General features: G+C 38.2%; 2 protein-coding genes across 4 annotated transcripts in view; one reads left to right on the top strand and one right to left on the bottom strand.

The window, feature by feature from the left end:
- ADCY7 (adenylate cyclase 7) overlaps positions 1-12,978 on the top strand; it is a 119,718-nt gene extending 106,740 nt beyond the window's left edge. For all 3 annotated transcript variants that reach the window (XM_077831520.1, XM_077831519.1, XM_077831521.1), the window contains 8 exons: positions 2,353-2,525; positions 4,100-4,181; positions 5,494-5,649; positions 6,601-6,747; positions 7,277-7,384; positions 8,632-8,746; positions 9,458-9,582; positions 9,701-12,978. In XM_077831520.1, coding sequence (XP_077687646.1) covers positions 2,353-2,525; positions 4,100-4,181; positions 5,494-5,649; positions 6,601-6,747; positions 7,277-7,384; positions 8,632-8,746; positions 9,458-9,582; positions 9,701-9,847 — 1,053 coding nt within the window. In that variant the 3' untranslated portion in view covers positions 9,848-12,978. The remainder of the gene's footprint in view (positions 1-2,352; positions 2,526-4,099; positions 4,182-5,493; positions 5,650-6,600; positions 6,748-7,276; positions 7,385-8,631; positions 8,747-9,457; positions 9,583-9,700) is intronic.
- A 1,617-nt stretch (positions 12,979-14,595) lies between these two features.
- Positions 14,596-27,288, bottom strand: part of BRD7 (bromodomain containing 7) — a 28,845-nt gene continuing 16,152 nt past the window's right edge. The window contains exons 10-17 of the mRNA XM_077831523.1: positions 26,734-26,841; positions 25,361-25,493; positions 23,002-23,113; positions 19,344-19,400; positions 17,995-18,103; positions 17,646-17,789; positions 16,010-16,153; positions 14,596-14,815 (exon numbers count right to left, since the gene is read on the bottom strand). Of these exons, the coding sequence (XP_077687649.1) occupies positions 14,751-14,815; positions 16,010-16,153; positions 17,646-17,789; positions 17,995-18,103; positions 19,344-19,400; positions 23,002-23,113; positions 25,361-25,493; positions 26,734-26,841 (872 nt within the window). The 3' untranslated portion in view covers positions 14,596-14,750. The remainder of the gene's footprint in view (positions 14,816-16,009; positions 16,154-17,645; positions 17,790-17,994; positions 18,104-19,343; positions 19,401-23,001; positions 23,114-25,360; positions 25,494-26,733; positions 26,842-27,288) is intronic.

Raw genomic sequence — 27,288 nt, 5'->3', positions numbered from 1 at the left:
AACACACACCTCTCAAATGCTGGGTTTAATATTGACAGCTAGCAGGTGCTTGGTATCTTCCCCTTGCTCTTTAAGAATATAGCTTTTTAATTATTGAGTGCACAAAGCTTCACCTCTGCAAATCCAGCTGTCCTGTCTATGATCGATCATACTTTTTGCCTGCATTAGGTAGAATCTAAAGAAGATGCTTTTATAGCTTCTCTTTCTGGAAATTTCAGACTTTAGAAAAGCAAAGCTGGCATTTGAGAAAAGTAGTAAGAACACAAATGGTGGGTATAACTGAAATATTGATTTAGGCTCATTTATTGCACTGCAAAGTGTATTTGGGTATCCTGGTAGCATCCTGGGAAAGGGTTTAAATGGTACATGGATATGCACTGACCTCTTGCATATATGGTGTGTCTACACTGCAGCTGGGAAGGTGCTGCCAGAGTACAAACCAGTCAAGAGCCCCTGGTACATACTGGGCACCTAGCTTACCCCCAGCTACGCTGCTACTCTTCGCATGCTGGCTCAAGCAGAGCTGGCATGTGTCTGTCTTCCTGCACGGAGAAGTACTTTCCCTGCTGCCGTGTTGACATACCTATAGTGAATTTCACTCTTAAAGGCCTAATGGAAACTTTGAGCGCTCAGCACCTTTGAAAATGTGATCCTGGGATGCATAAACAGGGGAATCTCAAGTAGGAGTAGAAAGGTTATTTTACTTCTGTATTGGCACTGATGCGACTGCTGCTGGAACGCGGTATTCTCAAAGAGCTCAATCTGTTTAGCTGAACAAAAAGAAAGGTGACTTGATTACAGTCTGTAAGTATCTACCCGGGGAACAAATCATTTACGAATGGTCTTCAATCTAGGAGAGAAAGGTATAACACAGTCCAAAGGCTGGAAATTGAAGCTGGACAAATCCAGACTGGAAATAAGGTGTACATTATTGTCAGTTAGGGTAATTCTCCACTGTAACAATTTACCAAGCATTGTGGTGGATTCTCTATCACTGACCGTTTTAAAATCAAGATGGGATGTTGCTCTAAAAACGATCTGCTTTAGGAATTATTTTGAGTTAGTTCCGTGGCCTGTGTTATACAGACGGTCAGACAAGATGATCACAATGGTCCCTTCTGGCCTCTGAATCTACGAAAATCAGGCCCAAGGTCTTTTAAGGGGACACGTTTGGCCCAATCAGTAATCACATGCTAGTGAGCAGATCCTCAGTTGGTGTAAATTGTGATAGCTCTATTGATCTGCCCCTGTATCTTTGTTATACCTGCACTGTTATCACCGTTACGGTACAAAGCTCTTAGTAATTTGTTCAGTGCCTTGTACATATTTTTTTCTTTTATACTCAAAAGAAACAAAGAATGTGATTGTAAAACTGGTAAATATTTTGAAAGTGAAAGAATACTTAGGATTTGCCTAAAGTCTGCTCTAAGGCCCACTGCAGTGAATGGGAGTTTTTCTATTGACTTCACTGGGTTTTGGATCAAGTCATCAAAATTCTTTACAACGTTAATTAAGCCCCCAGCAAGTAGGTAAATAAGTAGAGGTAGTATCTTTATTTCACAGATGAGGAAACTGAGACACTGAGAGACTGTGACTTGCCCAAGGTAGCAAAGGGAGTCACTGTCAAAAATCAGATTAGAACTCTGAGAGTACCTCTGCATTGCACAAACCCCACACCGCAGTGAGTCTCAGAACCTGGGTCAGCTGAATCAGGTTTGTGAGGCTCCTGCTATGGGGCTAGCAATAGCAGTGGAGATGTACTTGCTCAGGCTGGAGCCTGTGCTCTGAGACCCAATGCCTTGCTCAGTTTTGGAGCCCAGGCTTCTGCCCAAATGGCAATGTCTAAAATGCTACTTTTAGCTCCAAAGCACAAGATAGAGTCAGTTGACCCAGGCTCTGAGACTCACTGCTGTGGGGTGTTTTTTATAGTGTAGTTGTATCCTGAAGTTCCTGGTTCCCAGCCTTGTGCTTAAGTCACTAGACTACATTGTCTCTCTAAATTAGTCTTGATATTCAAAACATTAATAGAAATCCATTTTTAAAACTAATAAGTTATAGAAAACAAAGCCTCTTGTCAAAAGCGCTTCGCTTTCATTTGTACCAGGTGTTGCTTAACTGGTTTTTATATAATGATGTTTTATGTTGGATAAATCAAAGGGTAAATTGGTAAAAGCCTAAATTCTGTGTTTTAGTAGATTTTTCTAAAAAACAGATTATATCTGACAACTGCTTTAATTCTTTACTTGATCTAAATTATGATAGCCATGAAATTCCTAGCCTTACAAGCAGTAAAATATACTTTGTCCTAAGAGTGTGAATTATTCAGCATCTCATTAACTTCTTCTGTTACAGTATTATACTTATTGCTGCATATTAGGGTTTATTGCTTGCTCTGTATTCCTTCGGATGAGCTTCGAACTCAAAGTTTTCCTTCTGTCCATCGCTGTTACTGTGTACATCATCATCTTTAATACCCATCACAGCTTGAGTGCAGGCTGCTCCAATTACAGCGATCCCACTCAAAGGTATGCTCCGAAGTCCCCAGTAATGGACAATAAATCTCTGGGAAAAGGGTTGGTAGATTCCTTCACTTTCATTGGAATTTTGAGGTACTGCAACACTTTGAGCCAGAAGCCATTAGGACATTTTTTTATACATCATAATCTTAGAAAAAAATTATTTTACCAGACTTCCCATACAAATTGTACCATGCATGAGTTGAGATGTGGGACGTGAAATCTCTGGGAGACTGGTTTCATTTTGGAGATTTTAGAGGGGAGTTTGAAAACTGAGCTTATAAAGGGAAGCTGGCCTCAACCTATAACTATGAAGAAGACTGTTCTCCTCCATAAAACTGCGGTATTCTCCATAATACTGAGTTATTCAGCCAATAGATCTGCTTTAGCTGGTTTTTAAGTGAGCTTACTATAGCTGCTCATTTCACACATTTTAAAATAGTCTTTAAAAATAAACTTCACAATGTAATAACCCTAAGATGTGTGTTACTTTGTACTCCACTTTCCATAGGGAAAGAATGGCGTGGCAAAGTCTAGGGCACTTTGTCTATATTGTACATGAAAATGGTAGGACATTTATATTCATGGAATATTCAATATTCGTCCGGAGCTGATGGGGAATGAGTATTTGTGGAGAACGTGTGTTTGCCAAAGCAATGCTAATCATACCACTTTTATCAGCACAACAGTTAACTGTTGTTAAATTACTTTCCTGATTCCAAATACTTTTAAAAACCAAACATTTAACTCCTCCAGTCTAACTGAACAGGGCAAAGCCATAAAATGAATTGCGTGTATCATAAATTGCGGGTACCACTGGTGTGCTCATTTGCAAATCTTCTGGGTACAATCTCACAGTTGTTTCATAGCGTGGCAGTTATCTGAGCTGTGGGATCAAGCCAAAAGATAGCTTGAGTGTGCTGAGACTTCAGGCTGGTCTAACACACAAACTGGAACCAAAATAACTAAACCACTTGTAATTCACACTTGTAATTCACATCCGATGAAGTGAGCTGTAGCTCACGAAAGCTCATGCTCAAATAAATTGGTTAGTCTCCAAGGTGCCACAAGTACTCCTTTTCTTTTTGTGAATTCACACTTAGTTATTTCAGTGAGAATCTGTGAGTGGATGGGAAGTGTGACATGGAATACCCTTATTCCAAAATAAGTGTGTCCACTCAGACCTGCACTGAAATATCTAAAGGTGTGAACTACAGCAGACTGATTGATTGATTGATTTCAGTTCCAGTTTTCTTGTAGAGAAGCTCTTAGTCTCTTTGCCCATCACAAGCAAGGAAGCTGTTTCCTACTTTAAGCCTCTGTGGTTAGGTCTTGCTGGGCAAAAACGGGTGTGATTTTCAAATGTGTTAGCTCAATATGATTGAAAAGCCCCATTAAGATGCAGGCGAATAGCTATGTAGACAGGACCCATAAGCAGAGGGGCTATGTTAAAATTGGGGGACTGTCACTTGTGTTATTTCTGTTAAAGAGTACTTTGGAACACAAGGGGGTTCTGTTTCGAAACATCCAGAGATTCCAAAATATTCAAAACGCCAATTGTATGTTGCTTTTCTGTATTCCAGGCTTTTCATGAAAGATCCAATACTGATGACTAACTTATACCTGGCTCTGTTTTACGTAACTCTGATCCTATTTTCAAGACAGGTATGGATAAAAAAAAAAAAACAAAACAAAAACCCCACAGTCCTTTTCACTCAATGATAATTGAGTTAAATAAAAGACATCTCTTTTCTATCTCTGTAGTTAGTCCTAGACACCAAAAAATCATTTTTATAGTGTTTGGGAAAGGAGGGAAAGATTTTTACACATTTTTCAATATTTTGGATTCTAACTCTGAAGAGACAAACTTTTAAAAGTGGCTTCTGATATTGCACTCACAAAATTGGGCACCCAGAATCTACATTGTCTAGTCACTTTTAATTGTATTTATAAATCATCTTCCACCCTTCTGGCAGGGTGGTTTGGGACTCTGCAATATTCAAAATAAATATATTTCTTCAACTAATTGAACTATAATTATTAAATTGAATTATAATGAAAAAAATTCAGATGTGCTTTACAATGATTTAGATAATGTTTAGTATCAAGTGACAAGACCACCTGACCTAGTAGTGTCACAGTTATGTCCCAGGATGCCTCCCAGGAGGGGGAGAGATTAGTATCTTCAAAGTCTTGTTGTTCCTTCCTAATGGCCCATCAAATCTGGTGGCCCGTCATCTGGTGGGTGTCTTCCAAATACACACCCAGTTGTAATTGTTACCTAGTCCATATTCCTAACTTTAGATACAGAAATGGTACATGCATACAAATTGGATAATCCCATTCAGTAAATCATAACTTTTCCAATGATATCTTACATGAGTCATCTTGCATAAAATACAGATATGACATAACGGAGATGTATCATAAGGATATTTGCGTAAAGGCTATTGAGTGTAACATCATAAGGACAAGAAGCAGTGGGCTTAAATTGCAGCAAGGGAGGTTTAGGTTGAACATTAGGAAAATCTTCCCATCTGTCAGGGTGGTAAAGCACTAGAATAAATTGCTTAGGGAAGTTGTGGAATCTCCATCATTGGAGATTTTTAAGTGCAGGTTGGACAAACACCTGTCAGGGATGGTCTAGATAATATTTAATCCGGCCATGAGCACAGGGGACTGGACTAGGTGACCTCTCGAGGTCCCTTCCAGTCCTCTGATTCTATGTGCAAATTGGACTAGTGTACATCTGATGCCAGTTGAGTTGCATGCACAAATTGCTGTTGGCTTGTGAAGATGTGACTTCTGTTTTCACAAACAGGTGCTTGTGCAGGTTTTAGTGACAATTTCAGTGGCCATTTGGGTCCGAAGTGTCCTGACAAAACTTGGCTGTCACTTTTGCACTTGATTTGAAACCTGTAAACTCTTACCTCAGAGCTCTGCGGGTTTATTTTACTGTATAAATTCTTGTTTGCAGATTGAGTATTGCTGTCGACTAGATTGCTTGTGGAAGAATAAATTTAAAAAAGAACATGAACAATTTGAAACCATGGAGAACGTAAACAGGCTCTTGCTGGAAAATGTTCTTCCGGCACATGTTGCTGCTCATTTCATTGGTGACAAATTAAATGAGGTATATTTAATCTACTGTACTCGTAGGAAGGATGATAAATGAGACTCCTGTGAGAATGGCACCTCACCGCCCATGAATGGGTTACAAGCTACTGCTTGCTTCCTCTGTTCCTCCCTCTTCTTGGCTCACAATACGAGAATCCCATGGCCTTCCCAAGCCCAAGGAGCTGCTACCCCCATGGCATTAAGAGGACTTCAGTTTAAATGAATGCTTTGCTTTTAGCACTGGCAGGAGTGGGGCATGGAAATCCACATCAGAAATTATCATTGGCTTTGGCACTGATAATTGGTTCAGAAGTGACGTTAGGACTCCCAAAGACCCCATTTGACAGAGCTGATTCATTTAATTCCTATAAGGAGCTAGCTGAGGGGCAGACAGCATCCACTTGGCAGCACCCTGATGGCAAATGATAGCGACGCTTCTTAGACCCTGCACCTCACTCTGCCAACACCTCCATAGTGAGTCACTGGATTGACTGAGCTGGCAGGATTGGAGCTATTGTAGCAGAGAGGGCAATCACTGTGCAGAATGCAGTTGGGGGTATCTGACTGGATTTCAATTCTCAGCACTTAAAATTCTGATTTTTCTAAAAATAGGAAAATATGGTCCTCTTGTTAATTTTGCTGAGTTCCAGTGGCTTAGCTTGGTTCATTTCTAGTCATAGTTGTATTTAAAGGTACTAAAATCTGAATGCAATTTTGGTTACACACTGTGGGGTTACAGGGTAACTGTGAAATTACTTGTGACACCTTAGAGACTAACAAATTTATTTGAGCATAAACTTTCGTGAGCTACAGCTGCATCTGATGACGTGAGCTGTAGCTCACGAAAGCTTATGCTCAAATAAATTTTAGTCTCTAAGGTGCCACAAGTCCTCCTTTTCTTTCTGTGGATATAGACTAACATGGCTGCTACTCTGAAACCTGTGAAATTACTATTGCTTTCCAACAGGATTGGTACCATCAGTCTTATGACTGTGTGTGTGTCATGTTTGCATCAGTACCTGATTTTAAGGTGTTTTATACCGAATGTGATGTCAATAAAGAGGGACTGGAGTGCTTGCGGCTGCTGAACGAAATCATTGCTGATTTTGATGAGGTATTTCAAGTTTCAGGCAAACCTAGCTTGGATTTACATGATTACAATATACAATGTCTTTCTAGAGCGGTGTTTCAATGTAGGAACCATGAAAAGTGAAAAAAATTTAGTAAGATGAACCAGGATTCTCAGTTCAGCCTTAGTCTTGGAGAGTGAAATTCTAATCATTTGCATCTGATGTACTCATGTAGTTAGACCATCTAACCCTTTAATAGTACAGTATAAACAAGACAGTGTTTTTCCTCATGATGCAAATACCGATCTGTCACAGATTTTATTACTGGTTTGCAGGATTTACTACATTTCTATAATGTGTGCCCAAAAAAGGGGATGGGTGGAGGGAAACAGCAGTAAAAGAAATCTTCCACGCTTTGTTATTTAAAAAGTATGTTTTCTGCAATAGTGACATAGTGTATCCGGAGATAAATCTTATGAATGTGGTAGGGAACACAAGATCGCTGGTGAGAACACATGGGGATATAAGGCATTAAGGTCTCAAATTATAATTTAGTTTCTTTCTTCCAAACAGCTATTGTTAAAACCTAAATTTAGTGGTGTTGAAAAAATCAAAACAATTGGAAGCACTTACATGGCAGCAGCAGGCCTTAGTGTTGTACCAGGCCAAGAGAACAACCAGGTATGATACCCTTTGGAAATATAAACACATTTAGAATTCTAATTGTCCATATCTATGTAGGGGACAGAGTGTAGTGAGATGGAAAGGAAGATGAAAGTTATCAGCAGTCATAATCTCAGGTATGGAAGAGGAGGATGGGAAATATATTCTGAGGCTGTATTTTGTATCACATTATAAATAATATTTCTAAAATGTTCCAAAATTAAGGCTATAATTCCAATATTTGGGTTCTGGTGTCGAGAACAAATACTGTGATTTAAAATGTCACCAAGATGTCATATGTGATGGAATTACAGCCCTTAATGCCAGACCAGTGAAGCTGGTTTCAGCTTATTTCCTTTAAAATCAATTTGCTGTTTTCTTGTTTACAACTGCTTCTACATTAGTCTGTGATTCAAAGCACTGGGAAACTTGTTATTTTGACTAACTTTCATTTATCTGTGGTTCTGGTCCTAGACAGCAGATATTAAATCCAAAACAAACATAGTTTTTCTTTAAATTCTCAAGAATCTTTGCACTTGAACATTCCTGGGGACGCAACAGAATAGCTTGAATGGTGGGAGTATCGAGGGGCTATTGATACCAAAGAACTAACAACCTCAGCCATGTCTGATTTGGATTCAGGATTTGATCGCAAATTGACTAATATAATTGTTATCTATGTAGAGAACATGATATAACAAACTCAGGTAGCAAAAATCAGATCTAAATTTCAAACACTCTCTAGCTAAGAGGTGTTTAAAACCAGGCTTTTGGTTCAGGCCTATCACCAGGAGGTTTTGGTGTGAGGAGTGAGAATACATGTGCTGTACGTACAGGGCACTTAATTTTAAATCTGCACTAAAGTCTGGAAAGAGATGTAAAGAGCCAGGTTTATGAATACTAAGCAGAGCAGGCTCTCCTTTTGCCAGCCAGACCCAATTTACTTTAATAATCATTTTAATTATTGTGCATGTACATCTGAACTGAGCTGTGATTGTGCCATGGTATCTTATTTCACCTGGGGCTTGACATGGATTTGGCCTCCAGTCTTTATAAATGGATATGTAATTAATTGATAGTACTGGACTTCATCAGAAAGCAGCATTACAGTGACCACTCATGCTGCAGTAGAACAACACACAATAACTGAACTGCTTTGGTGCTTACATCATTGTTCTTTGAGACGGACAGTTGCCATTCATTACACTGAGAGCTTGACATGGTCTTGCATATTAAGGCATTAATATCCATTATAAATTACCTAGGACCAGGAGAGACAGCATGCTCAAATTGGGATCATGGTGGAGTATGGAATTGCCTTGATGAGTAAACTAGATGGCATCAACAGACATTCCTTTAACAATTTCCGCCTACGGGTTGGTAAGTTCAGTTTCATACAGGATGTGAATGCTACAAGCTTTGCAAAAACTAGAGCTGCAAAAGGATTATTAGATGGTCAAGCCACCAGGCAGTGCTGAATTATTCTTGACACTGAACATTATGAATATTATGGTAATAAGCATAATATAAATACTAAGAGACAGAACACTGTCTGGTCTAGCTTTTAAATGCGCCAAGCCGTGAGGTTCCACATCTAACCTTGGACTGTGGCCGTAGTCTCATCATCCTGATATTCCTGCAATATTCAGGGATGTTTCTGGTGCTGGGTGTGGGAAAAGGGGAAATAATGCTGCAGCTGCAAACAGGGAGGAGAGGGAGAGTATGGTATGCTTGCTGGTTGGATATGGGGGTGATGAGAGAGCTGGATAGTGTGCTGCTGTTGGCTCGTTACATGGCAATTCTAAGATTGTTGTTAGACTGTTAATGTTCTACATGAAGTGCAGGAAGGGTGGACTTTTGCTTAAAGCACAGGTCGGTGAGATAGGAGATCTGGACGACATGCCAACTCTGCCACAAACTTCCCGTTACCCTGGGCAAGTCACTTCCTCTCTGTGCTTCCTTATCCCCAAAGGGTGCAGTGAGGCTATATTCATTGCTGGTTATAAATCACTAAAGTTGTCCTCTGCTGGAAGGAGTTACTGAAGTGCAAAATTATATTAACTCTAAAGGCATGTACTTTTATTTCTGTAGGGATAAACCATGGGCCTGTAATAGCAGGTGTGATTGGTGCTCGTAAACCCCAGTATGATATCTGGGGCAACACTGTCAATGTCGCTAGCAGGATGGAGAGTACTGGTGAACTTGGAAAAATCCAGGTACAAAGACGGGCATTCAGATGTTTGTAGAAAACTACTTTTACATTTTTATTGATTAATGCTCAAAGTTAATTTCCGTGGTGTTTTACAAGAATTTCACTATTTCTGTTTCACTCAGGTTACAGAAGAGACGAGCAAAATATTACAGGAACTGGGATATTCATGTGAATGTAGGGGACTCATTAATGTCAAAGGAAAGGGAGAACTAAGGACTTACTTTGTGTGTACAGATACAGCCAAATCCCAAGGTATTGGACTGAACTGAGTCTGTAACGAGGTTTGTCAAAATGTATTTTGAGCCACCACTTCCCTTCTGTGAAGTCTTAAAATTTCCTTCCTTATGTAAAGGAGATTATTCCAAATGTATGTGTACTACTAATGGTCCCTCTGCATCTCAAGGTAGGAGAGTGACTTTAAAAGAAGTCTGAAAATGCCTAGAAGCAATTGTGGACTGCCTGTTTCTGGGATAATTTCAGGATTTTTCTGGAACTGTCTTGCAGCATTTCCTAGTATTTCCTTTCCTACATTCAGGGAGATTAAAGGTCTTAATAGCACATGCAGATGCACTGCTGAACTAATTTCCCAGTTAGAACAGACATTAGGAAAAACTTCCTGACTGTCAGGGTAGCGAAACATTGGAATAAATTGCCTAGGAAGGTTGTGGAATCTCCGTCATTGGAGGTTAAGAACAGGTTAGACAAACACCTGTCAGGAATGGTCTAGTTATTATGTGGTCCTGCCTTGAGTGCAGGGGATTAGACTTGATGACCTCTTGAGGTCTCTTCCAATCCTATGCTTACGATTCCACTGCCTCATTCTCTGTTAGATCTGCTAGCAGTGTTGCACTTGTCAGAGACCTTAAGAAAAAGTGACAGTACATTTGGAACATTGATATATGCATGGTCTTCAGTGCAAAGCTGTTTTCATGACAAAAGACTGCTGAATAAGGGGCGGGGGGAGAGAGACACAAGCAAACTACAGTTTAATATATGGTGATTATACTCTAGCTCCTTTTGGAAAGAGTAACTGTGCAATAATTCACATTCCCCTGTCCCTTGATGACTTTTCCACAAACTCATGCCTCCCCCTACATTATGTAAAGCCTTTCTTGATCAGCAGTTGTACAGGAAATGATTTTTGTCTGAAGTTGGTTCAAAATACTGCTATTATGGATACAACCCATGTTGTTCTCTTTACCCTGCTTTTCACTATACCAAGGGACAAACCATATTTCATTTCTTAGATGAGATGAAAACAACTGTTTTAGTATGTACTGGAAGTAAGCCACTTTGACCTTCAGAATTAGTCTTTTGACTTTGAAGAAATCCAGACTATTTCCAGAGAGTGAAAGCCCATTTAGGGATGTGCATGTAGCAGTGAGACAGTAAATGTGAGTATTGCATTCACTGCAATCATGCCCTTTGACTGTGTATATTTATACTGTGTTTTGCGATGACTCGTTTCTGGGTAGCAGCCGTGTTAGTCTGTATTCGCAAAAAGAAAAGGAGTACTTGCGGTTCTCTCATTTGGTTTCCATTGCCTGGATGAGGCCAGTCCCTCAAACTGCTGACTTGTTTCTGAGGCATACAGAATTGCTATCCCAACTTTCTTCTTGTCATTAACAACATTTGCATTTAATATATTAGTCAGGATCTGGTGCTTATGAAGGTGAAGTATAAACTGCATTGGCCAGTCAGGCAGGATACCAACGGCTGATGTGCAAACTTCCCTTAACAGATCTTTCAATGCACCTTAATTCTGGCCTGCCAGCTATTCTCCTGCTCAGACCTTCTCTTGACAAGAAACAGCCACTCAAATTGTGTAGTGTTTCTGTGATAAAGGCAAATACAAGACCAATTCTCACCCCACCCCCCGAATTTGTGACCTGAGGCAAACTTGAACGTAGGTGGCACTTCCCCCTTTGACAACCCTTCCGAACTAATCACCTATGCCTGTGTTCTCAGAGCTGTGCATGTTTCTAAACATTTGACATGTCTGATATTTTCAGAAGTTTGTCAATGTTATCAATGTTCAAATTTTTCCTTTAAAGTTTATTCAGGTGAGTGTAATTAGCTTTAAATTTTAACTAACAACTTTCTACCATACATAATCATGTCAAGACATACTACTACAAAATTTTGGTTATGAGGAAGATAGTGTCTCAGAAGGATATCACCTGGTGTTCAAGTATAAACATTTATCAGGAAAGGCTTTTTTTCCTCCATTCCCTGTATATATTGTGACTAGAAAGTGAAGTGGTTAAAATAAATTCAAGTATTTATTTTGTTCAGTATAAAGTGCTATGTTCAGATAATTTTACACCACACACAAAGCAGCATTTGCTAATATTTCAATTTTAGTATGAGGGCATATGACTCCAAATTGTCTCTAACAATCGTTGTTGCCTGCACCACTGCTGTTTTCTAATTACTGTGTAATTTCTTGGAAAGTGCCTGTGCTTCATGACAGGAACAAATCTGAGTAATGTCCTACTGTGGATTAAAAACTTAATTTTTAAAGCCTTACTGAGGGTGGTTGGTCAAAACTGCTTTTGCTGCAGTCTCCTACAAAAAATAGTATATTAGACAACTTTAGTTTGAGGTTGGCTGTTTCCTTTCTGTCAACAGATTCATAATATATTTAATACTTAAACTTTGTGCTAATAAAAAAAGGTCAGTGTAATTTAGTATCCTTTTGTATATTTCTGTCAAATAGTTTTCAGTTCCCTATCGCTTTTATATTGTTTGTGATAGTAGACATTTAACAAGCATGAGTTTTGAGATGTTAATTTATTTTGTTTTTATAAGAAGCTTGAATGCTTCATTCAGTGGCCTTTGCTACAGTACTTCAGTTTGACAGACCATACTGCCTCAGTATTTTGAATCATGAAGTTTGCTTATGGACAGAGCCAGTTCTGAAATTATGGCACTGTCCACAATAGTGCTAGAGATTTAGATGTAATTAGGATTGTGGAACTAAACCATATCTAACAACATTCTGAACTGCTTTGTATTGCCATTAAAGCTAATATGCTGCTTGGTCTCAATTATGGAAGTGGTGTAAAGTATTTTTCAGTAGCTTGTAGCTCTTGGGCTGGATGAAGTAGGGTTGTCTTTCTGCTACCAGTTGTATTTGCTATATGATCTTAAAGGGACATTATCAGTTTAAACTCTTTGAAATTTTGTAGAGTATTTAACAGCACTTTGTATCCTCAGTTCACCTTGTTATATGAAAGACTCACCCACAGAAACATTGAAAAGTGAGTGTAAGGCCATGAATATTGGCGGGGGAGGCGTGCGACACCTTGAGCGACTTAAATACTTTTTTAAATGATTAGATTGCGTGCATGAAGGGTCATTTCTTTGGCTAAAGTCTTAAATGGAGCCTTAGCAATACAGAATGCTTTTACCAGAACTGTGAAACTTACCTATTAGGACTTTAAAAACAAACAGTCAAGTCTTTAAATACAAAATGTCAATTTATCTAATTTACAGTTGATTGTATACTGTAACTTTTAATGATGGAGTAAGTTATCTACTGCACAGAAAGAACAAAACTTTTTTTTACTTTAAAATAAAGACTTTTCTGAAACTTGCTTTGTAATTATTTAGAATATAACATCTAAAGCAGATTTGTACATAAGCCTTCATTTCTTCCTTCCATATTTCATTAACCTGTTATGCAACTTAAGCCTAATTACAACTAGACTCTTCTCTTAAATGCACAGAGTTCAAGATAGAAATCTTCACTTGAAAATATGTAATCATGGTTGATCTTTTGAGAACTGGAGAGTAATTTCTCTAATTTATCCAGAATGGGCTGATGCCTCTATCATCTCCTAATTTAGAGTATTTTCATAGTGCAATAGAACATGTATTAACTGCATGTCTAGCCATACAGCATTTCTGGTAGAGCTGTCAAAGTAAATTCACACAACCACTTAACTTCAACCATCTACCAAGTCACTTAGATCATATGCAGCCCATCTCCACTAACTGCATAATTGCTGATTAGGTGCAGTTCAAGCATTTCCTTGTCAACATGGTAGGGGCTGCTGGGAATCTGAGAGGACAAATTGTATTCCCAAAGTAAAGGGGAGTGGATAGTGGAAATAAGAGAAACGAGCTTGGTTACATTCAAGAGAAGCTATGGAAGAAAGGGGCTTGGGAAAAATCTGGTGGCTGTGAGGAGTAGGCCCATGATATGTGGTGACAGTGCAAACCTACCTTGGGAAAGGAAATGGGACATGCTTAATCAAAGTGATGCTGGGGGGCTTGCAGGTCTCACTCATCCTCAACTTAGTCACCAAAGATAGAAGCAAAGTAGACTAAGGATCAGTAGAGAATGGCAGCCATTAAAACAGTACTTTTCTTGTCTTTCTCCTACACCAGCTCAGCTATTCCAACTGAGTTAAAGCTCTCCAGCTTAATTAGCAGGTATTTCCTAGGTGACTATCTGAGCTGGGTCCACAGTCGGGGAGTTTGAAACTTCAAGTGGTCAAGCCCTCTTAAAGGTTTATGGAACCTTTAGGCAAGAGATTTGTTAATGTCACTGTTTAATTACCTTACTCAGAAGAGTAATGCATCTTGGCTAGGCATTCTTAACCAATTGTCCTGCAATAATTAGCAGCAACATTATAAAAACTCTAGTTGGTTGAAAGTGATAAACAGAGCAAGGTCATGAAAGAAGCCTAGGCTACATTTATACAGCCTCAATATAGCATCTTCCACTAATTTATCAAATTTTATCGGTTTCTATTTAGAAAGCTGTTTTTCCTTTGCACCCATAAAGGCTATATACTTATTTAAAAGAAAGTCTGCATGCATTCAAGTGCGCCAGATCTGAAAGTTAGTAAATGGCTTTGGAATACTGCTGGATAAATAGTGGTACAGACAGATTATGTAGCACAATTATGTTGGGCCTGACATATCCCTTGAGTTAGTCCATCCAAATTCACGATTAGATGTGTATGCATTAGAAGTAACTGACCTCTAACATGAAACCATCATGACCTTTGATTTAGTTTAACAAGTTCCAAAATTTAATAGACAAAATATTTCCTCTAACTCACAATGTACAGATGTTCAGTGAATACATCCTGAACAAAATTTAAATCTAGTTCTTTAATAGGACCAAATACAAATATATAACTTAAAACAACTGAAGTTTCAAATTCCAATTGGACCAGATTCATTTCCACTGAACATGGCAGCCTTTTTAGATTCTTGACCATCTGAAAAAAAAAGTTATTCCACACAGATTGGTCAGTCCAGTTATCCCATTCAACTTCCCTTAAAGTAGTATATATACAATCTAATTCCCTTACTACTCCTGAAGTCAATTTCCTATGTCAGCATGAATCAATTTATGCAGTGAATCCACTTGTATTAAGGAGCTAGTAATTATACTAGGACATATTTCTTGCTCTATTCCTGTTAATTAACCAGATAGGGCATTACTCTTGCAGTGTACATCACCATAAATATCTTTTATAAATGTACTGATCTCAGAAGTATGATTAATTGATGTCAGTTTTTCATTTAAGAAATATGCAAAACTGCCTGAAAAGTTTGCTTCAGAATAAAAACTATCAAGAAATGGTTTTACTCTGTCAGTAGCACAGCTTAACTAAAACCTGTTACGAACGAGAGGGATGGCGTGTACGGTATTGTACGCTATAATACTTTACGTTATTCACTGTTTTTTAAACAAGACTGAACTAAAAGTACTAAATGAAATTGAAAAGCTAGCATTTAATGCAGTGTACATGTTGAAACATCTGCTAATTCAAAAGAGTCAGTTTCTGTTGCAGTGTCAATATCCATGTTACCTTGTATAGCCTAGGCCATAAAAAGGGATGTATTTAAGGCAAACAAATGCAAAATAGTATAAATACAAACATTGCAGTAGAAAACTTAGTCATTTCATGACTGACTTGCCAAACATAAAATGACATTACTGAGGCTTAAATCCTTAATTCCCGTTCTTTTCACTATTTTCAATATGTGGCAGCTTCATAACTGAGCACCCTTAAATGGAAAGCTTAAAAAAGGAAAAATTCTAATGCATAGATGCCAAATTAATATTAAAAATGCTTAAGAGAGTCAATGCATTTTTTTCTACATGTGTTTTCATCTTCAGTCAGATGTGCAAATGCAAAAATTGCAACATACACAGACAGGGAAAACTTTTTTTTACTCTACTAATTTAAGTGGTTGTACCAATTCTACACACTTCTCTAAACAACAAAGTTACCTTTGGGCTGAGAATAACCATGTCAAATTTCCACCCAAAAAGTATTTAAAAAAGGGAGAGAGACCAGCAGTTGGGACTCCACCTTAACTTCTGCAGTTGCTACCAACAATACTACAATGACTTGCAGATGTAGTTTTGCTCTACTGCAATGCTAAATACACTCTATACTCACCATCTGTTAAATCGACAAAGCTGGCTTCAGTGTCAGGTACAGGAACTGAAATTCCCATTGCTTTTCGTATTCCATACGTGCTTACAATGTCGCCTGGAGTCACTTGTTGCGCAAGTTCTTTTAAATTATTGGTCACTCTCTCCGCTAGAAAGTTAGAATACTGTAAATTAATTTGTGTTTTTACAAATTGCCCAGAAGAGTTGAAGTCTGACTTTCAGCACAGCTGTAAATAATATTTAGCTTTGGTGAATTTGTAGTTATATAAAAACTAAATAAGCTCCTATAATAGCAGAGACATCTTACTGTCACTCAGACAGTTAAATCTAGTGGCTCTTTGCTTCTCCTGTGTTGCACTTGGCATTGCAGGGGAGCAGATGGGCATTAATCACACAGTAAAGGCACTAGGAACCAGAGGGAGAGAAAATGCAGCATTTTCCTTGCACATTCCAAAACTGTTACTTACCAGCAGAGAGTGGGGTGAGCTGGAGAAAGGAGGAGGAGATGAAACAGCTCCTTACTAAGACCCCTTTGAGAAGCAACAGAAGCTAGACAGATTTAAAGCACACGGTAATGCTGCTGCAAGCATCATTAACTTGCTCCATATCATAAGGGTCACAATGTAAACAGCTGGTGGAAAACCAATGACGAATGACCATGTGGCGCTCAGGGCACTGATCTTTGGGTTTGAGTATTTTGCCTTTGGTTCTCAATCCTGCATGTGAACAAGAGGCCATGGCTATTGCCCCTTTTCACTTTAAATGCAGTAGTTCTCAGATCCCACAGCTGTAAAGTACATCACATCAGCTATTTTTTCCCCCTCAGGAAAGGGAGGATTTGGTCTACTTTAGACTTGCATGGAATTGGTAAGATGTATGTGGCTAATGGAAGAGGAAATGCAGTAGGAGAATGCACAAAAGCTAAAAGCCTCTCAAACTGACATGACGTTTTAGAATTAAGCTATAATTCTCAAATATTTACTTGACCTTAGCTGACAAACAGAATGCTTCACATTGTACAACTGTTTAGATACATCGCACACAATCACTCAAGAAGGGAGTTACTTTTACAGATTAGTAATTTCCAAATAGGGAAATGAAGCAGAGAGAAAGCTTGCTTTAAGGCAATATCAGAGTTTAGATTAGTACCCAGGCCCTCTATTTTGTGCTTATAGCACACTGAGAATTTCATACTAAAATAACTCAATCCTCAGATGTACAAGTCTTTAATAGTCACCATAAGCAACTAAAAGTTAGAGTTCTATCATAACTTGTTAACATCCAACAATCCAAGGTGGTGCACTGCATATCAATTACTATCTCAGCTGAAGGAGCTGGAATGCCACTGTCTGAGACAGTTATTCAGAAAGAAAATCAAACAGAAGCCACCTGATTCATGTGCTCCTTGGCCAGAATTGACAAGTGGGGCCTCCAGTTGTTCTGACTGTCCTATTTTAACACAACACTCAACAAATTCACCTCCAGTTTCACACTAAAGATAACAGTTTAACCAAAAAGTCACTCTTAACAACCTTCACCCAATGTACAAATTTACTAGGAAGTTCTTAACCTGTAATAACTTTATACAAATTCCAACTGACCTAATTGTTTTCTAAACATCAATTAAATGTTATACTCACCCAGATGCATTTCTTTGTAAGATGGACCCAAAAGACAAATCATATTGGGAGGTGGTTTTGTACTCAGTCGTTCATTTTGAGCATCTTGGAGCTCTCTGAGTAACTTTGTGGTTTCATCAAGTTTCTTCTGGAAGATTTCAGCCTCTGATTGATAGAAAAGCCCGTGTCAGTGAAAGGAGGAGATTTTATATATATATATATATATATATATATAGAGAGAGAGAGAGAGAGAGAGACACACACACACACACACTCATTCACATGCTACAGCAAACCAATTACAGGATAATACAAAATACAATGTGCCCAAAAATAGCACTTGCATTCCTAATTGCAATAGATTACTCACCTTCAGAGTCAAATTCCTCTACATGAATTCCAAAATTTGTTACTGCTTTCAGTGCTGTAAGCCTATCATTACTAGAGTCCAACTTGTTGGCCGCATCTGTTTCTATAATCTGCAAATAAGTGTTTAAATGAAGGTTTTAAAAAATGCTTTTGCAGTCGTCTTCGTGTATGCACAAGTGCCTCAGTTGGCATCTGACCAGGATTCATCACCTAATTTGGTCTGCTGGTTGTATCAGTAGCTTTCCCGGCTTGGGCTGGGTACTGACTGGGAGTGCAACGCAAACGCTGATGCATGCCACCGCTTTTGCAGTGTGTAAATTAGAAAACTGTCAGATATTGGGGGACTGACTAATTTAGATTTACCCCATTTGTTCTTCACTTCAAAAGCAACAACAATCTTTTACTGTTTTATAGTTAACTATTCCATCCCATTTATGTATTTTCAGAGTTGCAAGTATCCAGAGCTCTGGGCACACACATAAAAGTAATGTAACAAACACTAATTATGACCAGCCTCCAAATATAAACTCCTCCTGAACCCATCCCAAACCAGGACTCTCCCACAACCCGCATTCCCCCCTAAAAGCCATTAAGCAAATAAGCTGAAGATCAAACAATTTGGGCTCTGGAGCACCAACAGATGATGAAATTCCAAAGTACAGTCCATTCGCTGAAAATACTGGCTCCAGCCCCCTCCCAACTGAACATTGGGTGTTGAGTTAATTGGTTCAGTAACGCAAGACGACAGGCAATTTGAGATAACCAGGCCCTAAGCAATTTGGGTCACTGGAGGTTTAAAATCTGTATCTTAAATGACACACGTTGTACAAAATTACTGTAGTATGTTGCAGGTACCGGAAAATATTGACTCCTGTAATCAAAGTTCTGAATGACACACAGTAACAAATATAAACTTGTACATGTCTCATTCTGTGCATTGTAAACGTGGAAGATTTTACTTAAGAATAAATGCTTCAGGTTTTTCTGTCACACAGATTGATATCAAAACCAATCAGATCTACATTCTGATGTGAGATTTACCTTTTGGACTTTATCCTCACAACTTGGAATACAAAACAGTTACAAAAAAAGCATGCAGTTTTGAATGGTGGTACACAACATCTGTTTATATAACTGCACACATTTCTCCAGCATTTCTCCAGCTTTATTTTGCAGTTAGGAGCAATGTTCCCTCTAATTTTTGACAGGCTGTGTGCGCAAAAAATTTCTTCTGAGCAAATTTTTGTGCACGCAGGGTTTAGGTTCACACGCACAGCTTAGAGGGAACAGGGGTTAGGGGTTAAAAATGCCTTTTGGAGTAGCTGCTTGGAAAAAGATAGAAAATATCACCTCCACATCTTTTGTTGCATCGCTTCTCCCATGCTGACCTTCTGCATCCACCATTGGCTGAAATTATGAGAAAGTATTTAGTATGACATTTAAAATGAGTTCCTATTTTAAAGTACAAAGCAAAACCAGAACCTTACAGTGGGATATTCATAAATGGAGGGAGACAAAACAGTGTTATGGGTTTTCATTGGTAACAAAAACTACACAGCAGTTTTTAACGGAGAGAACATTCCTTATTTGTCTTGTACAAGAAATTAGCAGTAAGGGGTTTTCCTTCTATTAAGTTGTTTGGAGCAGGCTAGTGTAATTACTATAATGAGAATCACTTCAGTAAATATTGCAAAATGCCTTCCATTATCCTTTTTGCAAATGTTTCCTTTTTGAACCAATATTTTCAAATTTTCTTTGCATGCATGAAAGTTTTTTGTTTTGGGGGGTTTTGTGTGGAAAATTCCTTTCTAAGTTAGAGACTGAAACACATGTTCTAATCATATTTTTCTTTAAGTCTAAAGCAAAAGTGACTGAATCCTGTAAGTGGTCTTAAGATAATGTCTCTGGGGTTAAAGAAAAAATTAAAACTAAATAAATAGTACTTCTGGGCAGAGGTTCACTGCCCAGTGTCCATGAGTATGAAACTGACTAATTTGCAGCCAAAAATTATCTTCAGTTATAAGGGCAGCCAACAATTTTTCAAATGTTGATCAATTTGTTAATATCTCAGAGCCATGAACTCCCCATTCCTTTCAATGGTGTGAAACTCTAAAACCTAATACTTTAAAAATGGGAACATAGTTAACTAGACCAATTTTTTTATTTTATTTAAAAAGGCTTTCAGCTCACTCTGGGACTGTGGGCAGCATTTTGTTACCACACTTCCTTCCTGCCAAATCAGCCCTTCTGCTTGGTGAGAACATTCAGCATGAGCACTTGCTAAAACTTCACAGGGATCAAGGAGGATTAGATGGGTAAATAACTAAGTATTTAATTAGCATAATAATAATACCCTACCCTTTTATTCACCTCAGGAAAGACTCATTCTCCTAGGCTAATCAGATGGGCTGCTGCTAAGGGTACACTAAACTTTTAATGAAAATTGAGCAAAAACCTCCTGCTCCCAAAAATGAAAAACTTTACTCCCTTACCAGTAAAAACAAAAGAAAATTGTGGGCCGACTCTACAGAGACCTTTACAGTAAGGAGGGGGCAAGGACATGGTTCATTTTGCAAGTTTTCACTTTGTTACAGAACTTGAGGGCCAGATTGTCTCCTAGGTTGGAAAGAAGAAGAAAAAAAAGCACAAGGAACAAAAGACATGCCACTCAATTTCCACCTCAACCTTTTATCAAGAGAAGGTGAACCTATCAGTGGGGTCAATTCCTGACTCTGCTAATATCATTGGTTCTAGGGCACAATGCCAGAATGAACAGCAGTCTCAGAGTCTTTCCTGTCTGCAGAGCTGAATACCCCCAGAAGAGCTTCACTAGATCTGGGGATGCACCACAATCAGATCCATTATCCTGATTATGGAAATGGAAGTGACAGTGATCTAGTCCTATATTTTCCTATTCTAAAGACACAGTTGTCATAATATAAAGCTGCGATAATGGCTAGTTAAACCCTGCAAAAAACTGTTTCCAGCCATTCACCAACAGCAAAGGCAAGAATCCTCCCCTCCCATTCATCTCAGAGGTTTGTGCTTAACTGTGACTATTTAAATATTATAAGGAAAGGACAATCTTTTTCTTTAGAAAAGTAGAATTTAAATTCATTAATAGTTACATCAATGCAACATTAGGGCTCAAAGTTACAAAACGAGAATGCACTTCCTGCATGTTATGACATATATTAAATACATTCAACTGCCCATTTGCAAAGCAACAGTTGCACATCTGTACTATTTCAAACATGGCCTAAGTTAACATTGTTACAGGAGCCTTCCCTTCTGCATTTCCTGGCTTTTATTTTAACTGTCTGACTTAATGCTGCATTAGATCTTGTTGTATAAAAATTGTGTTTGGAATGACTGCATACAAGTGGCAAAATACACAGTGTGTTTTGCTTGTGCCATAGTTCACAGAAGAGCAAGTTTAGTTTAAATCATTGGCTTTTTGTACTTTCTCTCTGTAAAGCCAGGTTCACCTTAGTACCATGAATTGAACCACACAGACAGAGGGACGAATAAAACTAGAACCGGTAAGTTGTCAAAGCATCTAGAACTCCTCTAATTCCTTTTCTATATGTCCTAATGATCAAATTTTAAAGTTCTAAACATCATGGGAAGAGACGAGAACCATATTGTATATTTAATCATCAGCTAGCAGGCTCAGTTCTTCAAAAGTTGTTATGCATACAGAACAGACTACACCTCTGCTTGGTGCCCATCTTCTGCACTCAGGAACTATTCTGCTTATGGTAAGTTACTACTACTTGTAAAAATTAAGTTTGAAAATGCTCACCTGCAGAGTTTCAACTGTTCACTGTGGAATTATTTATTTAAAAAAGTAATTGACAAGTCTTGTGTCAATTTATGCTATGAAGCCATGTTTTAGGAGTCCATCATGTGGTTTTATATAAAGTTGGGTAATAGTTACATACTATAAGGTTATAAAAGTTACTGCGTACAACAATACATAAAGCTGAATCAATTTTTGCAAATCAAGCTGGCATAACTGCATTTTTGCCTTTGGAAAGCAGTCAGTGTTTGCTACTATCTCTTTCCAGCTTTTTTGCTACAACTATCTTCTGGAAAACCATACCAGTTGTCAAACTTATGAGATTTGCTTCAGAACATGAGTCTAATTGCACAGTCAGTCAACTTTCTGCTTCAATCTACTTAAGTGACTTTGCTGGACAATACCCCCAACTATTACACGTTGACTGTTTTTCCCTCCCAGTATTCTCTATAACAAAGAGTTTAAAAATGCAAAAGCATAACTAGAAGTATATGAAATGATCTGAAAGTGAATTTCTTACATCAAATTATATTCTCGGCTTCACTTTCAGTGGAGAATGAAAACCAGATTAAAACATTTCATTCAGTCTATGAATTGTTTTTGAAAAGATTAAATCTTTTAATAATTGTAACTCATTGCCTGTAATGGGATGTGTTGTGGGGACCAATGGGAAACTCCCAAGCCCTGAATATGTAGGGTTTTATTCCAAGGACTTGTGTATGAATGTATGAGAAAATATCCTTTTTGAGCTTGAAAGGCAGAAAACTTGAAGCTACTCGAGGTGAAGTCCTTTATTTAATCCTTAAATCAAACAGTTTGACAATTGCAACAGCAACATCCAACCACAAAAAAAATCTGCACCATATCCTGGCAGAACTACTTTAAGGCCTTATCTAGCCTAGGACAATAGATCATATTTAACAATGGGTTAACAAACATGTTTTAACAGTTAGGACATACAGGGTTTAACACATTTCAAAACCCATTCATTTGTCAATCATCGACTTGAGGGTGGACGCATGTTAATTAAAACGTGATAGGATCTAACTAGACTAGGAAAATGGGTCATGTTCAAAAAAACATTAGTAAGAGTTAGAAATGCCAGTTTCTAAATCACATCAGCCCAACTGGCTTCAGAACTTTTAATTTTCGTTCTCTTCTAGAGATAAACCAAGCACCAGAAAGTTCCCAAATCACAATTCTTACCGTTTCTAGTTCTTTCAGAGATCTAGAATATCCCCCTTTAGTTAAAACATCCAGCAAACCATCAGCCATTACACATGGGTAGTCTTGAGACTTTGCCAAAAAATTCTGAATACTGAAAGGTAATTACAAAGAAATCAATTTCACATCAAGCATGGATGACAGAAAAAACCCTGTAAATGGTTAGTATGTCAAACCAACATATTGAACTTTGAAAACGCTGATATTAGAAGATTGGCAAGGGATTCAGTCTAATAGGTTTACTTTTTGTTTAAATAGCCAAGGCTTTTGTGGCCTGTGGACTAACTTAGAGTCCCAATGTAGCCTACAATGCAACTGAATAGTGCTTTAAGCAGCAAGTTCTCAAACTGCAATTAGTTTTGCATGTTTGATATTCATTATCGCTGTTGCACTTGTTTAAACAATTCAGGTATTTGAAATGAGCTATAACATGGAGTATTAACAACACTAGAAAGTTTTCTAATTTTCTTTCAGGAGATGCTTCTAAAGCACATCAAGACAAAGGTGTATTCATAACTGTATCAAATAAATGCTCATGGAGTAGAGGCATTAGAATGGAGGGTGGTTATAAAAGACGTGAGACAATTACAGTAATTTTGCTCAGTATAATAAATCTGATCATCATTTCAAGCACTATATACATTATATTTGAAACTGAAGTTTGTGTAGCACTGAGATGTCCCATAGCTACCACCATGGTTCATGAACTGACATTTGACACCAGTAGTAAAGGTGCCTCATGTCTAACACAATAAAATCAGGTTCCTTAGAAGTACTAAAAAGTACTCTATCTAAACATCCCTAGCCATCAACACTAGTCTTCAGTTTCTGAACAGTATTAAAGCAGGATGGCACACTTTTTAAGATTTCAAAAACGCAATGGTTTCACCAGGGAAATAACTGCAGGGGAGTGTATTTTCATTTTTTGTGAACATCTTTGTACACTAAGCAACTATCTAGGGACTTCTACCAAGCATATCACCATTGCATCTGAGTGCAAAAATACCTTTAAGTATTTAACAATATAAGCATACAGAAATATAGTTAACTGAAAGAAAGCTATTAAGTTCTGATGAAAGTGAAACCCAGATTATTTTTGAAGTCACTCATTAACTATTTTACATATACAATTGTGTGTGTGGGAAATTAAGTAGTATTTTAAAATTAAACATGCAGATCCCCCTCAGATCTTCTGCATATTCATATACTTTGGATAGACAGCTTTAAAGATCAGCTCTTAGAAAAGAATTTTTTTTTCCCCAGTAAACCACACTTGCAGTCTTATTTTAAAGCAGTTGTGGAATTACACAGTGTTGGATTATGGCAACGGCAACTAAGCAAGTCAGTACAAAGATGACTCATTTATTTGCACAGAGCAATCAAACTGGTTAAAACATGTGAAAACCTATCATAATTTATGGCAGTCATTAAGAGCCTGAAAAATACAGTTTTCCAGTATCAGTCAGTGCTGTTTTTGATTTCATGCACTTCATGGATCAAGAGTATCAAACTCCCTAAGATTGCTCTTCCCTTGCTAATGTCACAGGTGCATTGTTATTAAAGGAGCTGTGTCTTAAAATAGCACCAATTTTAAAAGGTAGAGTAGGTGAATTATGAGTAAGTACCAGAATCTTGTTTGGTTGCATTCAATATGCAAGACACAGCCTTAACCATCAATATTTGACTACCACAACTGTTTTATTGAAATTACTTCAGAAACTTTAACTTAAGATTAGTTTGTTTTACTGCTAAAGGTAAGCATACTAGATGAAATGGGATCTCTTCATCACAAAGGAGAATTAGATGCTGTAACTGCTACTGATAGGGAAACAGGCAGGGGTGAAACTGAGCCAGTACCAGCCCATATGCAGCCCACGTTAAAGCGCTGCCTTTCACCTCCCCCGACAGCATCTGGGGGGGGTCTGTAGCAGCAGGGTCGCCCACAGGGAAGGCAGGAACATTAAAGCACTGCTGCAGTGTTTTAACATCGTTGCCCCTTTTGTCCCCTCCACCCCCCGGGCCACAGATGCAGGGGGCCAAAAGGGCAGCTGTTGGAGCCTCGGGCCCTTTTAAATCGCTGCTGGAGCCCTGGGCAACAGGGGCCAGACAGCACGGACGGGCTGGCTGGGGGAGACTGACCCCTCAGCCTCGCCTGAGGCACCGGCCCCCAGAACCGGTAAGAATTTATTATTACTTTCACCCCTGGAAACAGGTATATTTACTTTTTCCTAGATATGCATAGGTTACGATAAACAATATTTAACGAAGTCTGTACAAACTCTACTTACTCTCAGACAACTTCAGTAATTGTCAAACTGGAATACAGATCTTTCTTACTTACCTGAAACATTCTGGATTAGAATCTTCCCCGTACGTTGAATAGATTAAGTCAGAATCATCCTTGCTGATGTTTGCAAATGTGGAGTCATAGGCTGGAGCATAGGAACTGTAGGGCCCATAATTCAAGTATACCACTGTTGAATAATACAATATCACTAATTAGTCTTATCTTACATGTGCACAATATCAGATTCTAACATTAGGAGTAACATTCAGTGTTCTAAAGTTGTCCCAAACAGGGAACCTTTAAGCAATGCATTTCTTACAAGTTTTTACTAATTTGTTGCATCAATTTAATTCCAAGAGTTTCTTACATACAAACATTTTATCAACTATATCTGGTTAAAGCACTAGAATACATACAGAAGTACAGTCCTGCACTGGCAGGTATACAGACCAAATGACTTAAAAGGGATTTTCCATCCCATTTCTTCGTTGTGTAGAAGTTATTTGGCTTCTACGTGATACAGTCCCTACATAAAGCTGAATTCTCCAAACATTAAGGGCATGATTTTCTAAAAAGCATGATGTAAAAAATGCATGCCATCACTGAGTATGTACAAATCTGTATTTCCACATAGACTGTAAGGCCAGAAGGGACCATCATGAGCATCTAGTCTGTCCTTGTGTACACTGAAGAGCACAGAACCTCTCCCGCCCATTCCAGTAATAGACCCGTAACATCTGGCTGAGTTACTGAAGTCCTCAAATCATGGTTTAAAGACTTCAAGTTAAAGAGAATCTACCATTTACACTCGCAAGTGATGCATGCCCCATGCTGCAGAGGAAGATGAAAAACCCCAGGGTCTCTTCCAATCTGATCCAGAGACCTCAGGGTCTCTTCCAATCCTCAAATACGGTGATCAGTTAGACTCTGAGCATGTGGGCAAAACCCACCAGCCAGACACCTGGGAAAGAATTTGTTGTTGTAACTCAGAGCCCTAACACTTTTCTATCTCTAATGGGAAATACCTTGCCTGATGCATGGTAGGACTGCATTAGCCTTTTTTCACGGCCACATCACATTCCAGCTCATAGTCCCGTGATCAACCAATACACCCAGTACACATGAAAAGGAACAACTGTGCCGACCTAATCATTTGCATCTGTGCATGTAAGTATGTACATTTTTGCACGTGCAGTTTTGAAAATATTTTAGATCTGCTTAAGTAGTTGTTTGATAGATAATATATGAAGAGGATATGTAATATTCTGCTTCAAAGAACAATTGAAAATACTACGGTTTTGCTCTAACAGCTGCATAAAACCCAGTTCCAAGCTGTTTGGCTGGCTGTCGTGAGGTTTAAATACCTAGCTTAGATGAGCTACTGCTGTTAAGAAAATAAAGGTTTAAAGAAAATATGTGGCATTCACCTGGAGTAACTTTGTTCCTTTTGTCTTCTTTGAACCCCTGTAATGTATTAACTCCTGACTGTAGTCTTCCAGCTGTCATACCTAACTTCACAGGGCTGTAACCTGGTTCTACAATACAGCACATCACAAAACAGAAGTGACCAAGGAATAGTTAACAACATTAAACAGATGCAAAATGTCCAACTTAATATGGGAGTTCAGAGCACAAATTCTGTCAGTCTGCAATTTCCAAAGATTTAAGATCAAACTATACAGATACCAAAAAAATAAAAAAAAAAATCAGGTGTTCTCAAAATTGCATTAACTCCCTGTTTGAGTGAGGCCATTGTGAACAGATGCACATCTGCAAAAATTTAAGTACGACAGACCCAAATAATACCAGTCTCTGATTATGTATTTAATGTTAAATATGTTTAAACAAACATTTATATATTTACAAGTAATACTAGAAAGAGTTGCTGGGTAAACAATTACCACCACCTTCCATAGAAAATTCACTGCTAATATAAAGTTCTTTCCCTCCTCCCCATGCTACACTATCTGAGATAGCATAAA

Source organism: Eretmochelys imbricata, chromosome 12 (assembly GCF_965152235.1).
Source record: "Eretmochelys imbricata isolate rEreImb1 chromosome 12, rEreImb1.hap1, whole genome shotgun sequence".
Lineage (NCBI taxonomy): Eukaryota > Metazoa > Chordata > Testudines > Cheloniidae > Eretmochelys > Eretmochelys imbricata.
This window is presented reverse-complemented; position numbering and strand designations above follow the sequence as displayed.